Raw genomic sequence first — 17,182 nt, 5'->3', positions numbered from 1 at the left:
TTGTCATTTACCCATATCTTCTTAAAGGTAAATGGTAATTCTGTAGCTTTTATACAAATGGGCAGAGAAATCAGAAACTGTACAATTAAAGGAAAATACCCATTCCTAGCACACAGATTGTGTAGCAAAAAACAAAAGGAGCCTATCCTAAAATAGAAGAGTATCCAAATATTTTCTCTCTTGGCTTTGTGGAGCACTTGTGGTGACACTTCTTCATGTATTTACTTGAGGAGATTTCTGAATCAGATTCCATTTTAGGGTAGTCTGAAATATTATGTATCAGCAAATTGTGGTTTTATGTTTCACACTTAAAGAAAGTATGTGGTATTGGAAGTCATGTTATCAGACATTATCCAAAATCTTATACCTGTTAAAAAGTCATGCTCTGCATCACATTTAACTAACTCTTAATTTCTTTCTCTCATTGCAGAGTCAAAGGCTTTCCAAATTAATATGGCTATTTGAGTACATTTAGTCAAGAGCCTATTAACGCTGAAATTTTTTTTTACAAATGCTATAGCTAAAGCTTATGATGGAAGTAATTTGTAATATTCAATGACCTCATTTTATTCTGTTTTGCTCACTCAAAGCGAATGCGTATGGTGCCATGTGAAATTCTCAGATGAGCCTGTCTGCAGGACTTATGGGAGCCATAAATGGATTAAACCTCTCACTCCCTACTTTGGCAAGTGATCAGTTACATTTAAATAAAGGTCAGTCTGTCTTTACAAAGAACACACTGAAAGCAAGCTTAATGGCTTTCCCTACTGAGCCTAAAACATAACTGTTCGAAGCATAATTAGCAACGGGATGCCAGTCACTGATTGTGCTTTTTGCTTGATTTTATGTCTGGGGTGTTCCAGTATTCCCCATTAGCTTTAAGAGGGGGCACAGTGCTAGTTATCAAATTGACAGTCTCGACCTGACCTCTGAAAGCAGCTGTAAAACATTGTTTGGGAAAATTAAGATGAATGCCAGGACCAGGACTGTAACACTGCTGCAAATCAGACATTTGAGGTCCATGCTGTAATCTAAATAACAAAATAAGTAAAATATCTGATATACGTCAGAGTGCAGACTTTGTTATGCTGAATACCAGGTAATAAGGAGATACACAACCTGTCCTATTATCTCATGAGTTCTGTATTGTGAATTCTTTATAAAATAGTCCATAGCTATTCTTTTCAGCATTTACAGAGTGCCCATCTCTGCCATCTGTTAAAATACAGATTTCAGGAAGGGGTGGAGTGAAACAGCTACATACAAATGCCCTTCCAGTAAGAGATGTTGACCACAAAAGGGTTATTTTGACATGTTGAATAAATATTTAGCCTATATAAGGCATTTAAGAATAAGCATGATCATAGAATCATAGAATGGTTTGGGTTGGAAGAGACATTCAAGATCATGTAATTCCAACCCTCCTACCATATCTTGCGGTCTTCCAGTTCTTCAGAATACCTCATTTGTTTGAGTTTTCTTGACTGCTGTTTATAGCCTTTGTAGCTAAAGAGATAATTGTCTACAGGAGAGAACAGAGCTGATACAGCAATTTTGGTACTCTGCAGACAGCCTGAGATTCTAAGAGAGAATTACCTTGACCTGCCAGACGGGAGAGTCAGTTTCAAAAGTCCAGTGATTGCACTTCAGTGTTATCAGCAACTAATTTAGCACTGATCATTTTATCTAATATTAGCAAGGAAGACAGGTAAGAGCAAAACACAGTGTACTGGCTCTGGGGAATTTCTGGAGATAATCCAAGAGCAGACCAGAGAGATGGACAGGTGACGGCAAAGTATGCAAAAGAATAAGGAGAATGAGGAAATAAAAGGCAGAAAAGAGGGTGGAATTAGATGGAAGGGATCTGTTATGTAAAGATGAACATAATATGAATTATTATGAGAAAATATTACAGTCTTACATTTTAGGTGTGATGCAAAGACTATATTTTGTTCATCTCTGTGTAAATCGTGAACCTACTTCTATCTCAGCCCCCCTCACCTGGTTGCTGATCAATGGCTGCATTTCTAGCTCAGGTCACCTATGAGAGAGCAGAAGTCTCTGTCCTCCAAATGCATCTTGGCTATCAGTCACAAAAATAGAAACTGTAAGAGGAAGATGACCAACCAGGGATTAATATAAAACCATGTACTTTTCCTGATTTACCTGTACTTGGGGGTTAAGGATTTTATGTTGGCACATCTTCATCTGCTTTCATGAATGGTATATTCATTTTAAGAGTCAATTAAATACATTACAAAACGTAGGCATTGCCAAGTAAAATACCACTGTATTTGGTTTCACAAGGTCTTAGATATATGAAGAAGACCAGTGCCTTAAGCAGCTCCATATCAGTTCTACCACTCTACATCTCTAAAATTTATTTGTGCTTTCTTTGTTCTGCTTCTAGGATTTCTTTTTCCTGATGAAAAATTTGTACAGGAAGTGAAGAAATCAGTGACTAATTTAATGGACAACTTTCATCTTATAAGAAATTTTCTTTTTTTTTTTTCAGATTTTCTGCTTCCTGCATGGGCACTTCAAGGTCCTACTTGTTTGTTTTCACCACAGGTCAGATACCATCACCAGGAAAAACTAATTTAAAAGCATCTTCCATCACAGGTACTCTGAAATAACAAAACAAAACAGCCAATCAGGAAAAAAAAAAGTCCTTTCTCTTTAACCCATGAATCCTGAGCCAGCAATGCAGAACTCCCAAGCTCTGGCTGTAAGCTTTGCTAGTCCCAGGACTCAAATGCACTCCTGTGTCTCATACCTCCATAATCATTTCTCTCTTCTGCAGGGAGTTTCTTCAGGCACTGGTAACAGCCAGCTGTGTCTCCTTTGAGTCTTTTAGCATGTCCGCGTTACGTTTTTCCACGTTTTGATTCAAATACTTTGTTCTCTGTTCTAGGTCATGGGTTATATGGGACTTTTGAAATGTTGTCCTCCTGGAGAAAAACTAGAGAAGACCAACACGTTAAAGAGAGGACTGCAGCTGTATTTGCAGACTCCATGCTCTCGTTTTCTCTCACCACTGCCATGTACCTGGTCACTTTTGGAATAGGTGCCAGTCCCTTCACTAACATTGAAGCAGCCAGGATTTTCTGCTGCAATTCCTGTATTGCAATTTTCTTCAACTACCTCTATGTACTCTCCTTTTATGGTTCCAGCCTGGTGTTTACTGGCTACATAGAAAACAATTACCAGCATAGTATCTTCTGCAGAAAGGTACCAAAGCCAGAGGTATTGCAAGAGAAGCCTGCATGGTATAGGTTTCTTCTGACAGCCAAATTCAGTGAGGACACAGATGATTCAGAGGAAACGAACACTTATGAGAGTCATCTTTTGGTGTGGTTCCTGAAACGCTATTATTGTGACTGGATAACAAATACTTATGTCAAACCTTTTGTAGTTCTCTTTTACCTTGTTTATATTTCCTTTGCCTTAATGGGCTACCTGCAGGTCAGTGAAGGGTCAGACCTGAGCAACATCGTAGCGACTGCGACACGGACCATCGAGTATACGACTGCCCAGCAGAAGTATTTCAGTAACTACAGCCCAGTGATTGGGTTCTACATCTACGAGTCAATCGAGTACTGGAACACCAGTGTCCAGGAGGATGTGCTGGAGTATACCAAGGGCTTTGTGAGGATATCTTGGTTCGAAAGCTACTTAAATTACCTTCAGAAATTCAACATATCTACAGGATTGCCCAAGAAGAATTTCACGGATATGTTGAGGAACTCATTCCTGAAGACCCCTGAGTTTGCCCATTTTTCAGAGGATATCATCTTTTCCAAGAAATATAACAATGAAGTTGATGTTGTGGCCTCCAGGATGTTCTTGGTGGCAAAGACAATGGAAACCAATAGGGAAGAACTTTATGACCTCCTGGAGACCCTGAGGAAGCTCTCTCTCACCTCCAAGGTGAAATTCATTGTTTTCAATCCATCGTTTGTGTACATGGATCGTTATGCCTCTTCAGTGGGAGCCCCCTTACAAAACTCCTGCATTAGTGCTTTATTTCTGCTCTTCTTCTCTGCATTCCTGGTTGCAGACTCTTTGATCAATGTCTGGCTCACTCTAACTGTTGCCTCAGTTGAATTTGGAGTTATAGGTTTTATGACCTTGTGGAAAGTGGAACTAGATTGTATTTCTGTGTTGTGCTTAATTTACGGAATTAATTATACAATTGACAACTGTGCTCCACTGTTATCAACCTTTGTCCTGGGCAAAGAGTTCACAAGAACTAAGTGGGTGAAAAATGCCCTGGAAGTGCATGGGGTAGCTATTTTGCAGAGCTACCTCTGCTATATTGTTGGTCTGATTCCTCTTGCAGCTGTGCCTTCAAATCTGACCCGTACACTGTTCAGGTGCTTGTTTTTAATAGCATTAGTCACCTTCTTTCACTGCTTTGCCATTTTACCTGTGATACTGACTTTCCTGCCACCCTCCAAGAAGAAGAGGAAAGAGAAGAAGAATCCTGAAAACCGTGAGGAAATAGAGTGTGTTGAAATGGTGGATATGGATAGCACCCGAGTGGTTGACCAAATTACAACAGTCTAACTTGATTTGTTGGTTGCTTTTTTACACTAGGTCTTACTGAAAAAAAAAAAGATAAAAATGAAACCAGTACTGACTAAATATCTGAGGAGAGAAGGGAGTTTGGAGTTTTCCCCTCCCTCCTCTAAGCTAAATCCAGGAATATTCAAAATTATGGGAGAAATTAAAAATAAATTAAAAAAAAAAAAGAGCCGGGGGATTGTACCTTGCTCTGTTCCTGTAACAGGTAATACGAGAGAACTTTCACACACATGCAAAGGGCGGTTGAATTTTAGATGCATGAAGTAAGATCTAATGAGAGCAATTGGGTTCCTGAGCAGTCGTCTGCATCGCCTGTACTGCAGATGCTGCAATTATGGCTAAACCAAATCATATTGAAAGGTCAACTGTCAAGGCTGAAGTAGCACTAAATGTTCACTGGATGTAAAGGCTTTACAAACTTTCTGCACAGCAATAACTCAAGTCAGTGAGTCAGCTCTTATAAGTCTTAGCCATCACATTTAATTTTTATTTTCTCCCCTAATCTAAACATTTATGCAAGACTATATAAAAGATAGCAAACTGTACTGGGAAAGAAGGCAAAAACCAAATGCTTTCCAAACACTTTTATGTTATAAATCACTTCTTTTTTTCTAAAAATATCATTATTTTAAAATGGAAATCATCCCTTGTAACATTTTTAATCATGGTTTTATAGCTGTTTCTTTTTCTTATAAAAACAAAAAAGAACAAAAAAAAAAAGAACAAAAAATCTGGGTGACTCTGTCACTCTAGAAAATATATAATTCTATTTTATACATGTCTCGCTACTAGTTAAACATGTAATCTGCTTTAACAACTGCAATTTTGTTAGCACTCTACTAAGACATGTGAGTGGATCTAGCAGCAGACAGAAGATGGTGTACTGAATATTTCAGCACCAAAATCCATGATACAAACCTCAAATACTAAAATGTCATCAAGAAAGTGAATGTTAGGGCTCTTTTAGTGAGAGTCTATTTCAGGCCATTCACTGGTAATGCACACTAAGAGGATTAGTGGGTAGTTTTACATAATGTATAACTTAATCCCTCAATCTTCCTAGAGTACCTATAAAGCAATAGACCTTGCAGCTATGGGCTCTTCCAAGAGACAGTAGACCATGAGAGTTGGGTGGAACAAACCGAAGGCTGGGGCTGCGGTTTAGCAGCAGCAAGTTTAACAATGTCCCCAGAGAGCCCATATCTAAGGGACCTATTGAAAACATCTGAGAGGGGAAAAAAAAAAGCAAACTTTAAAAAGATTACATTACCTAGTCTTTTTGGAGCTGTGAGTTCTAAATCAATAATTCTGTCAGCATCTGTGATGTGGAGTAATATAGATAAAGCAGCATCTCTTTCCTCCTCTGCCCCCTCCACCCATAAGAGTGACAGGCTCATTACTGTAAGGTTTTATCATGTGGTTGAACCCCAGTAGGGATATGTAAGCCAATTCTGTAGGTTTTGCTGGGAGTATCCCGACTATACATAGCAGGGAGCTGGCTGGTGTGTCGGGTGTTCTCATGAATATGTGGACTGTTGCTCTGTGGTGCAAGATGAATGTATCGCAGCCGGACTTCTTTCTGCAGCTCGTCCGGAAAGTAAGAGTACTTGAAAAGTTCTCAGCACTTGGCACAGCATTTGCTTCAGTTACAGTATCTGGAGGGGAAGGGATATTGCAGGAGCCATGAGGCTGGGAGCACTGTGATCCAGGAGGCTGCTTGTGATACCTGTCATTAGCATGTCTGTGGTCACAAGCCCAGGGTGTGCCTCATTGCATGAAACGTGTCTTCAGCATTCAATCCCAGTGGCCCCCAAATACCCTGTGCAAAACCTGCAAATGTCACCTAGTGAATATTAATTTTGAAGCAAAGAGATACTTCTGAAGCTTCCTTCCTTGCAGAAAATAAGATAACCAGATATTTTGCCCTGAAGCAAAATGTTACATGCTCACTAGCAAAACAATTCAGCAGCGCAGCTGGCAACATTTACTTTCCCCTGGATATGTCCCTTCTCTGACCAGAAGAAAGGGAGCTGCGTCCAGGAATGCACAGACTCTTTGCTTGAATAAACAACAGTTGCTGTGGTAGCAGCTGGGAAGCTGTAACAACAACTTAAGCCTTGGCAGAACCCAGGCAGACACCTTGAAGACAGCCAGATGAATGTAAGGCTAGGAAAAAGATCTGTTTCCCCTGTTTTCTTTTGACTCAGGCTTGGGGCTATGTTTTCCAGCCAAAAATCATTCCATAAATATACTTCACTGTAGATTTTCTGTCATTATCACAATGTCATTTAAATAAGACTCACCCTATCTCCTGGCTGTTCAACAAGCAGCTGCAATGACTTTTAAACTTTCGAGGGCATTAGCAAATTAGTTGAGAGTTACAGAGGAATTGCAATTCCTCTGCAGCCATCTGCTGATGTGGGGGACACTTGGAAATGGGATATATATGAAAGAGGTTTATACACTGCAGAAAGTAATACATGGCAAACACTGATTTTACACCTCTGCTATCCCTCATGCTATCACTTCAAACACCAGATGCAAGGATGGTTACCATAAACCTCTTCACATCTAATTGCTGTGCTTAGACAGGAGTGTCTTTAAAGAGATGCCCAAAGAGAAGCTTGTAGTTTCACAGACCTCTCATTAGATCTCAGTGTTGAGGCCTTCAGAGATCTCCAAGAAAAGTAATAAAACCAGGGATAAAATTATTCCTCTATCTCCAAACCTGTCAGAAAAAGGATGTGGAGGCACTCCTTTGACAAAGTGCCACAGAACAGGCTTGGTTGTCCAGGAAGGTGGGGTGAGAAGTCAGGCAGTCCACCCCTTTCCCCAAGCCAGAGTCAACAACATTAAAATCATTTCTGAAAAGCTTGTCCAATCCATTCTAAAGAATCTTTTCAAGGGCAGATTCGTCTCCTAGCAGTTTTCCCCCGGTGCCATGTTACTCTCTCCAGTAACTAGTAATTCCTGCTGGCTGCCCAGAACTGGGTCAGAGAAGAGGAGCCATTCATCTCTCTGCACAGGGACAGGACAGGCCGGAGACTGAAGCAGCCTCAAAAGTGAGAAAACCCAAAACAGCCAAAACCAACTTATGTACATTTTTCACTGTGTTTCACCTCAGGCTGCCATTTCATTCCCCACCTCCAGATTTGGCAAGGTAAAGCCATGAAAGTGTCCAAGGTGCACTCAGCCAAAGTCCATGAGATTTCTGCCTGAATCCTGACGTGTCTGAGGGATGCACCAAATACTCCTTCTCTACAGGTAGCTTGAATACCTCAACATGAACCAGAAACAGCATGTTCTCAAGGTTTCAGACTATGCTAAGCCACTTTGGCCTTCCTCCCCTTTGACTTTTTCCTATTGAGCAATTGTCTTCACCAAAGTCAGTCAGTCCTCCCTGTACTGATTGATTGATAGATTAATAGGTGCAGATGCTGTGCTCCGTTCTCAGTCCAAAGCGCTCCCAGTGGCTAACTGTGCATAAGATTTTGCCTTTACTGGCAAACCTCCATTTTGAAAGACTACCTAGGCTTAAGTGGATTTTTGTCATACTCTTAAGAGGCTTTTTAGCCCAGGTATCACTGTGGTTTTGTTTGCAATATAGGTTACTCATTTTTTTAATTAAGAGTAGAACAGAGTATTATACACTGCCAGGCACTAACTAACAGTGAAAGTTTTAGCTAAGGCTAACAAGACTATGTGAGACTGGCTCACTGAGCACATATATCTTCTACAAACATAAAATTCCCATACAGTAAGGTATGGTGTACAGTATATTTTTATTTACAGGGTAAGCATGGGGAAAAAGAGCCAACCTACGTGCATATGGCCCTCGAGATCAGTCCAGTTTTCTTGTAATATAATTTCTCATGTCTCAGCACAAGTCCACTTTCAATTTACAAGTACTCTTAACAAGAGAAAAAAAATGAAGAGAGAAAATTTGATATAACTGGAATAACTATGCTATAAAAATTAATTGATGAAGGCAGAATTTGCTGCCCAAAGCAGAAATGTGAAAGAGTTCTGGTTAGATTAAAATTAGTTTCGAATGTTGAGAAAAACCTGTCTGTGAGAGAAAAAGAGCTTCTTTTCCAAAGACAAGCAAATACACTTATGGTCAACTGCATGAATCTGGAGGGGAAATAGTATCAAAGTGGCCTGAGGTTATGTTGAGCCACAAGAGGATTTGCATCTGCTCTCAGAAGCTTTCTGAGCCAGCGCTGAATTCAGGTAAAACATGTACTGTAAATTGAAAGGTGTACTTTTAAATGCTTTTTTCTAGGCAGACTGTCCTGTGAGCCATGAAATCCCACTCAGCCGACACGTTCTTTATTCAAAGGGAAAACAAAACAAAGTAGTGGCAGGACTGCGCAGAGATCAGGGGAGTCAGAAGGAAGACTGACTTCTCTAAAAACAGCGAGAGCCAGCAAAGCAAATGGATTTTGTGGGTGAAGAACTGGTTACTTCAAAACTTAGCAAAGTGGTGTTTTTTCCTACTTGTTAACTTCAGAAGCGGATAGCATTTTCGGGGGGATACAGGGCAGGGAAGCTGAGTTAGTACGAGTTAGCTGTGCGTTTCTGTGACACCAGTGGCTCCTCTGGTGTGGTCAGGAACAGGCAGCAGGATGGGAGTGCAGGAGGGACAGGGACAGCAGTGATGTGTAGGCACTGAGGGTGCCAGACCAGGGGCTGTGGTGGTGCCATTTCACTTGTCCCACAGCCGTGCCTGGTTGTTCCTGGGGGTGTACAGCCTGCAGAGTGCACTAGTTCCCATGTGGGCACAGCTCACTCCTCCCATGTCTCATGTTGGGACAGGACTTGTGTGGTAAGGCACAAGCCCTATGGGAAACCACTTTCTGGGAGATCTTGGTTAGAAAGAATTACTCAGAGCCTTTTTCTCCCCTGCACATGTTAAAACCTAGATCCATACAAGTCAAATTGTACAATTAGCTATGGAGGGACAAAGTACTTCTTCCATGGCTTTATCCTTACATTTATGATTAAAGTACTTGTCATTTATTTTATTATAAATATTGTGAAATAAGTAAGCCTTCCTGGAATACACACAGGTCTGATGAGAAGGAGGCAGGGAGGGAAGAGAGCCCCTTCCCCTCCCTAAAGGTAGGAAGCATCTTCCACCCATGGCGAGGCACTACATCATTGCTGCAGGGCACCCCTAGTGACCCCAGCTCAGTGCAGGGGTGGGGGCAACCTTATCTCCTCTCCCCAGTCATATTAGAGAACAGGGAGGAGCTTTAGCTCCAAATTGTATTAGGGATGGGCTCCCAGGGAAACCCATCCACTGCCAGGAAAGTGCAATGGCAAGCTTCTTGTTTATTTTTTTTTTCTGAGAAAGGTATGGCAAAAGTATCCCAGGAGGGGATTTGAACACATATTCCTGTCCATGGTGAATGGTTTGGAGCAGAGTGGCTTGCCCCAACAGGCCACCACTTGCTCTGTGGTGGTCCTGGCACAGCTTCCAGCCTGGAGAGAGGGCACCTCAGCATCATGTGCACCTGCCTGGGGCAGCCTCTTCTCAGGCACAACTTGTTCTGATGTTGGCATTCTGCAAGTCATTACCTTTTTTTAATTTTGGAAAAAGAAAAAAGGTCAGCATAAACAGTTCTAGGTTATTTGAGCTCCAAGAAGTGTTAACCTGTGCGTCAAATAAATGGCTTGCAAGATGTCAGGGGTTTTCTTTTGGGCTTTTTTTAACCTATTTTTACTATTTTTGTATTAATTTAGGGGAAAAATTGTATAATGAATCTCAATGTATAGTATAAGCCTAAAATAAAATGGCTGTCTCTCTCTTTGCTTCCTGTGCTCCCAAACTGCTACAGAAATTCCATCACCAGTGTAACAAACTGATTTTCCTGGCCTAACACAAATAATCAGGATATGTATCCTTTACAACTGCCCTCAGAGAGGAATGGTAGAGTAGCTCAGGGGCACCTTCTGCAGCATGGAGGCAGCAACGTCCAAAAGATGATGGGCACAGTGTTTCTCCAGCCGAGCAGGCACACCAACAGCTAAGACAAAAATCTCGAACTGATTTGATAAAAAACTTGGAGTTATCTCATCAGACAATAGCTAAACCTACTGAGATCTGGTAGGTAGGTAGACCTGAAGTATTGCTATTGAACACAATTTTTACTATTACAAATTTTCTTACCAAGACTTTAGCATCCACAAAGTTACGAAGTGCCATTGTCACCTCTCCCAGCAGCAGAACCACAGCTGCTGCCCCAGGATCTTCTGATGTCTGTGCTCCATCATCTTCCCATACACAGGCAGATCACCCATTCACACTTTTTCCCTAATGTTTTGGAGAAGGGGAGCAGCTCCCCTGTAGGCCCTCCCAGAGGATGCAGAACCAAACCACTGCACCAGGGACAAGGGTGACAGTCACAGATGCTCTGTCACACCTGGATGCAGCAATGAAATGCTGTTCACTTCACTGTAAAAGGCAGATGAGCCACATTCAAGCCCATCACTGCAAACAATAGCAGGCCTGAGAGCTGGTGGCTTTTTAGCTGCCAGAGGCTTTCAGCTGCTTCAGTTTAAGGGGAAGTTTCAGTCTGCAATTTAAAGGCGACTCCTGTCACCTGTTACAGCTTCTGGCCTTGTCCCTTAAAGTTATTCTTTCTCCCATTGCCTCAATTCAGAATCCACAAGCACTGTTAACAAAAGTTCTATCTGAAACTCAAATTACATCAATTTTTCTAATAGCTAATGTAAGAGAGGCTGCATCTAAGCATTGCACAGGAACTCAAAGAGCAAAACCCATGTACAAGGCTGGTGTGCCTCATTTGTGTTAACAAGGTCTCCTTTATGCAATTCCCCATAGATCTAATTTACAAAATTCATGCTTTCCAAATGTGTAATCAGTATGTTTTATTCTGAAAATCCCTCTATATGTATACCTCCAAAATAGAGGAATGTTAAATCTGATTTTAAGGTTATAAAGGAATACTGTTCAGCCCAACAAATGTTCGTGAGCAGCATGTCTGAATTCCATGTGCAATTCTTACACTGCTGCATAGAAAACAGGATATTTTCATTCCAAAATACCACATTTCCTCATTTGTACAACTAATTTGCACACAGAAACTAGGCAGGATTGTGGACCCAAAAGAGTGAAGTGTGTTCATGTTTACATTTATCCTGTAAATGCCACTTAGACATGTAAAGCTTAATGGCAAATTTTTTTGCTGATTTCAGTTTACTGACAGAGAATAACTGAAATATATGCCAAGTACATAGAAGGAACCAGGGAATAAGACATAACAGTCCATTAACAGGGAAAAAAAGTCTACTTCAAAATTTATACATATGAGAAATATAAGAGCCACGTTAAAGACCTTAGTTGAGTATCCAAACTATATACAACAGCATATGGTAGAAATGAATGCAGAATATTCCATTCTGATTCTTTCTGGCCACATTCAGTCCTCTGAAATGTGCTCCATTCTGTGAGGAGGCATACTTTTGAGCAAGGCTGACATTTATCTTCCTAGAAATTACTGAGTTGCACAGGTGAAGTTTGCTGGAAACAAAATTTTAAATGTATACAAACAAATGGATACCAGAAAACACAATTTGTGAAAAACATGCCTTCACATACTGGTTTTATTTCATAATAGGCAATCTGTTCCCTGATGCTACAAGTAAAAAATTATTTTATATTTGTCAGCTATATTCAGAAAAATGAGATGCCACACTAATGTATATATAGTGCATACACCCCCATACCAATTATGTATTTCTTATACGCCCAACTCAAGTTGGCTTTGTATAAAGAGGAGGAAAAGCCAACCTAGAAACGTAGCTGAAAGCTGGTAGGAAGAATGGTTAAGCTGTCCTGAAATTAGTAATGAATCAGCAGGGGAGGAGCAACAGAGCAGTTGGTAAGGAGTTTAGGAACAACGAAGCTGGTTGCAGAAATGCGGAGCTGTTGAGCAAGGACAGTACTCAGGTCTCAATTGCAGAGGAAAGGAAGGTCTAAGGTAGTATGAAGAGTGAGAAAAGTTATATAAGTGTATGTAAGATTGGCAGCTCTAAGGTATATTAAGGCTATCTAATAAAAGACAATATCTGTCCATATAAGGAAAATAAAAATTCACAGCTGCCTAATTATGTGATTTCAAATATAGATTCAGTACTTCATTGCTTTGGCATAAGAAGAGAATATCATTTGTAATCTAATTTGGAGCCCAGAGCTGGAGACTTTAACATGATGCATAAACAGTAATATACAGAAAGAGGCCGGTCAGATGGATTCTGGCTCATAACTTAGTGAAAAATGACAAATGGAGCCTCACTCTTCATTTTATTGCAACTCTTACTTAGACAGAAGCAGCTGACTTTACTGGTTCTGAAATAGCCATACCTTCCTGATAAAATACTCATGTGTTGGAAGCATTTCTTTTCTTTTCTTTTGAAAATGCGATCAATTTTCTTTCTGGACAAAGTGAACCCTCAGGCACATTACCTGTGGAGAGAAGTGGGAAATGCCAGCTCTCTTAAGGTGATTCCTGAGTCAAGAACATCCGTCTGCAATCGAATATCTCTCTTTTCTTTCCTCTCGGCATGCTATTGAAGCTGTTCCAGGCCTATCTATTGGCAGTTTTGCCAATTGGTTTATCATACCCCTCTTTGCAAGAGAGGTGGGATTCTGCCAAGCCTCTCCTGGTGTTGGCTCCAGGGGCAGTGGCCACATTATAGTTTCAGAATTATTTCTGCTCATTAGCCCCTCTCATGGGAGGCATTTCTATCAGTATGTTAAATCTTACTAAAGGGGTGGCTACAACAGCTTCTGCAGGAAAGCCAACAACATTTCGTTGATCTGATGTGCCTCTGGTATTTACAAGTGACATAACTTTGTTAGATCTAGAAAGGAGAAGCATTCAAAGCTCAGTGTCAGGACATCATATTATATTTAATATCAGCATTAGGGCAGATGTTACACAGTAGATTTATAATATGGAAGTTGCAGAAATGGGGAGAATAAAGAAAAAAGAGAGAGAATACTTTTAGAGTGCTCATTCAGCACTTTCCAAACATCTTCATTGGCGTTATTGCCTCACAGTCAGTGATGACACCAAGCCTGAAGAATCTAATTTACAGGAAAAGGTTAAAAGAATTTGGTTTAAAAAAGGGAAATGTGGAGCTATGTGACTTCAGAATTATGGAAAGTATTGCTAACATCAGTGAGCTCTTTTTTTTTTTTTTTTTTGCCCAGCATGTGCTTCAAAAGCCAAAATCTCAGAATGCAAAATGTTTGAAGTGAGAAGCAAATAATAAATCCATGGAGAACATTTCCCAGGTAGAAATGACAAATACACATTGGAAAGTGTAAAACCAACACAGACAAAAAAACAACTCAGGTGAAAAATGCCTAAATTTACTGTAGAGAACTCCATAAAAACCTACACAGAAAAAAATGTACTCACAGCCCTAGAGAGCTCTTCAGGTGGTCTGTTCCAGCACCAGGCCAAAAATAAGGTAAGAGTTTTAAATTATTGACAGCTACAACCAACAGGGCTTTAAACTGTGGAACCTGGGTGAAAGAGAAATGAAAAATGGCAAAAAATATGGGAAAAATATATTAATTATATACTTTGTGTACCTCAGCACCTCTCTGCTAACTTCTTGGTAGGTATATCCAATAACGCATGTTTAAAGCACAGCTCTGCACATTCCAGACAAGCGTTTTCCTCTTCCCCTTGAAGCCAAAGGCTGAGTTTCATTTTGCCAGTCTGCTTTCATGGGTCCCCCTGACACTGCCTTAGTGACAAAGGACCGGAGAGACAGAGGTGAGCACAGACCAACACAGGAAACAACCCATACTTGAGCCATGGCAAGCCAAAGCTTTATTACTCGTTCATCAGAGAGCTGTGCAAAAGAGGGCATTCAAATCTTTAATGTACTTTAAAAGCTTATAAGAAAAATTGGCCTCTGGTACACTGTGGATGTGCTAAGGAGTAGAGCTGTGGATGCTCTCCAGGCATGCTTGCACTTTTCCAAAGCTAGGTAGCCCTCAGCCTTTGGCTTCGTGCCCTCTGAGATTCATATTGCAGCTTTTATCAAGATACCTCTTTGGTGATTTTGTTTAGATCAAACAGATCTTCTTAAATATGAACTCTTTTATTTACCCCAGAAGGTTTCCACACCTGACATCTCTATCCTCTACTAGTACATTTGGATGTGAAGGTGGCCACAGCAGGAAGGAGAGGGTTGGAAAGCAAGTAGAAGTCCCATTGTTTCAGTTAAGTGGCAGCTAATTTTATGAGGGTCGGTTACCAGTGATTTTGTGAGCCTCATTTTCCATTACCAAATTTTAAAAAGGTGCTCAATATTCCACTCCTAAGCCAGGAAGAACCATGGGTGTTCAGTATACTTCAAGCAGAGTATAACAATTGTATTGAAATCATGTTGCCCAGTGGAAGTAAACCACTGGGAGGGGAGAAGAGGTGGACAGAGTAGCTGGATTTGAAATTTTCAGCAGAAAAGATTGTTTTTATTTCTTTTAAAAAGAAGTTCACATTTTTTACCTTTGGTCTGATAGGAAAGTCTTATTGAGTCCAATAAACTCAAAGAATATAGAATCATTTACAAAAATTTCTGTGCAGGAGGGGAGAGGCGGAAGATCAGCTGAGGAAAGACGTATCTTCTGACTTTCTTCTCTAATGACAGATGCCTTATGACAGACCCAGGTAACAGCAGTATGGCTGGTATCAAAGCAGTGGGGTAACTGTGTTTGTATAAAATTGTGTTATGGAACAATAAAGTGGTAAATAGTTACCTGGTGAGATAGTGCCCACCAAGCTTATTTCATAATGCTGAGGAAAGGAAGGAAGGTATTGAGCTCTAATTCCAGGGATTGGAGAAGATGGGGCTTCATGGCAAGGCAGTAGCAAATGCAAACAACAGCAAACATTGCACTTGTATGGAAACAGATTTGAATGCAGAATCAGCTAAATTTTTCCTCATCCAACAAAAATGGAAGTCAGGGAAATATTGTAAAAGTCCAAAACCTCTCTACTGTTTCTAACTCCTTGTTATGACTCACGTGTAACATCATCAGATCCCTGGTACTGACACACCATTCAAATCTGTAATTGTTTTAGGCATATTACCATTATTTTAAATTCAGCCAGTGAGCAAATATAAAAGATGTTCAGGTGGCCAGTCATACATCTCATGTAGTCAAGGGTTATCTTTGCATCTACCCCATTCTTGAAAAACATATAAAATATAAAACCATATTCAGGTGGCCAGTCATAGATCTCATGTAGTCAAGGGTTATCTTTGCATCTACCCCATTCTTGAAAAACATATAAAATATATGTATTTCACAGAATAATGAGAAAAATCTATACAAAATTCTAATCTACCTGCAAACAATTTGCTTTAAACAGGCCAAACAGAATTGAAAAATTGTTTCCAGCAAATACTTTTATAAGATCTAAATGTGAAGGGAAAGTAGCTCTATTCAAGCCTTTTGAAGAGAATGAATGAGAGAATGAATGTGAAAAAGCACCTGGAGTGCAATTTAAAGAGGCAAGCAAGCGAATCATGACCAGAGAATGTCTATAAAACCTTGGCAGTTGACCTTCACTAGGTGAGGATGGTAAGTGGTTTGGAGAATCAGCATTTCATCAAGTGGTTGAGTATATTTTTCAAAATATGAACCAGCTCATCAGGTAAAAACCGATCATGCAAGGTTTGTCCATTTGCCTGCTCTCAGTGAGCATGAAAAAAGAAATCATTCTTAAATGAACCTTTGGTGTCTGCTGACTTTTGTTGATTCCAATATGTTTCTGTTAACCGCTAAGGGGAAGAAAATCAGAAATAAAAATGCTCCAAAACTTTATTACTTTTTCTTTTCTCAAGAACCTGTCCTACACCTCCCATGACCTTCTCCTTTTGCCATGCCAGACCTCTCCTATGAAATTCCCCAGTTTCGGCCGATTGACTCAAGCGCTCCCCTAATACACTCTTGCAATTGTAAGCACTCAGGGGTTCCACTAAAAGGGTGGCTGGATGCAGCTTCAGGACTAATTGTATCCTGTGAGTTATAGAATTATGCACCAACAGCGAAAAGGACACAATTACAAGGTGAACTATTGTGACACACACTGTGTAATGTCATACAATCAAATGCAATGTTTAGTAAACATGAACCTCTTTGTCATTTTGTATTTATTTATACAGGTTTAAAAAAAATAAAAATAAAGCACACATTTAAAAATACCCCTTTCTCCATTGTGTCTCTGCAGCATTATGCAACTTCCTGGTGAGGCCGACAGGGACGCAGTGACTCGGTCAGCACCTGGGGAACTAGGCAAGGACAAATGAGGAGGATGCAATTCTTGTTTGATTGAATTGCACCTGCAAAGAGAGAGGTACAACCTTCCAGAGAGTGTGGGAGAGAAAAGGAGAAGCTTACCGGGGATTTGCTAGGAACTACCTCAGTGGGAACACCAAATTTCTGCAGAAGTAGGAGCCTTAACTAGGTCACTGCCTAAAGAACTGCATTTTTCCAGCAATGTGCCAGTAATGGAACACCAAAGGGTTTCTAATGTCTGGG

At 40.4% G+C, this 17,182-nt stretch overlaps 1 protein-coding gene across 1 annotated transcript in view; it reads left to right on the top strand.

Annotated features, from left to right (window-relative positions):
- Positions 1–10,398, top strand: part of PTCHD1 (patched domain containing 1) — a 39,928-nt gene extending 29,530 nt beyond the window's left edge. Inside the window, exon 3 of the mRNA XM_071551028.1 lies at positions 2,915–10,398. Coding sequence (XP_071407129.1) covers positions 2,915–4,569 — 1,655 coding nt within the window. The 3' untranslated portion in view covers positions 4,570–10,398. The remainder of the gene's footprint in view (positions 1–2,914) is intronic.
- The last annotated feature ends 6,784 nt before the right edge of the window (positions 10,399–17,182 follow it).

Source organism: Pithys albifrons, chromosome 1 (assembly GCF_047495875.1).
Source record: "Pithys albifrons albifrons isolate INPA30051 chromosome 1, PitAlb_v1, whole genome shotgun sequence".
Lineage (NCBI taxonomy): Eukaryota > Metazoa > Chordata > Aves > Passeriformes > Thamnophilidae > Pithys > Pithys albifrons.
This window is presented reverse-complemented; position numbering and strand designations above follow the sequence as displayed.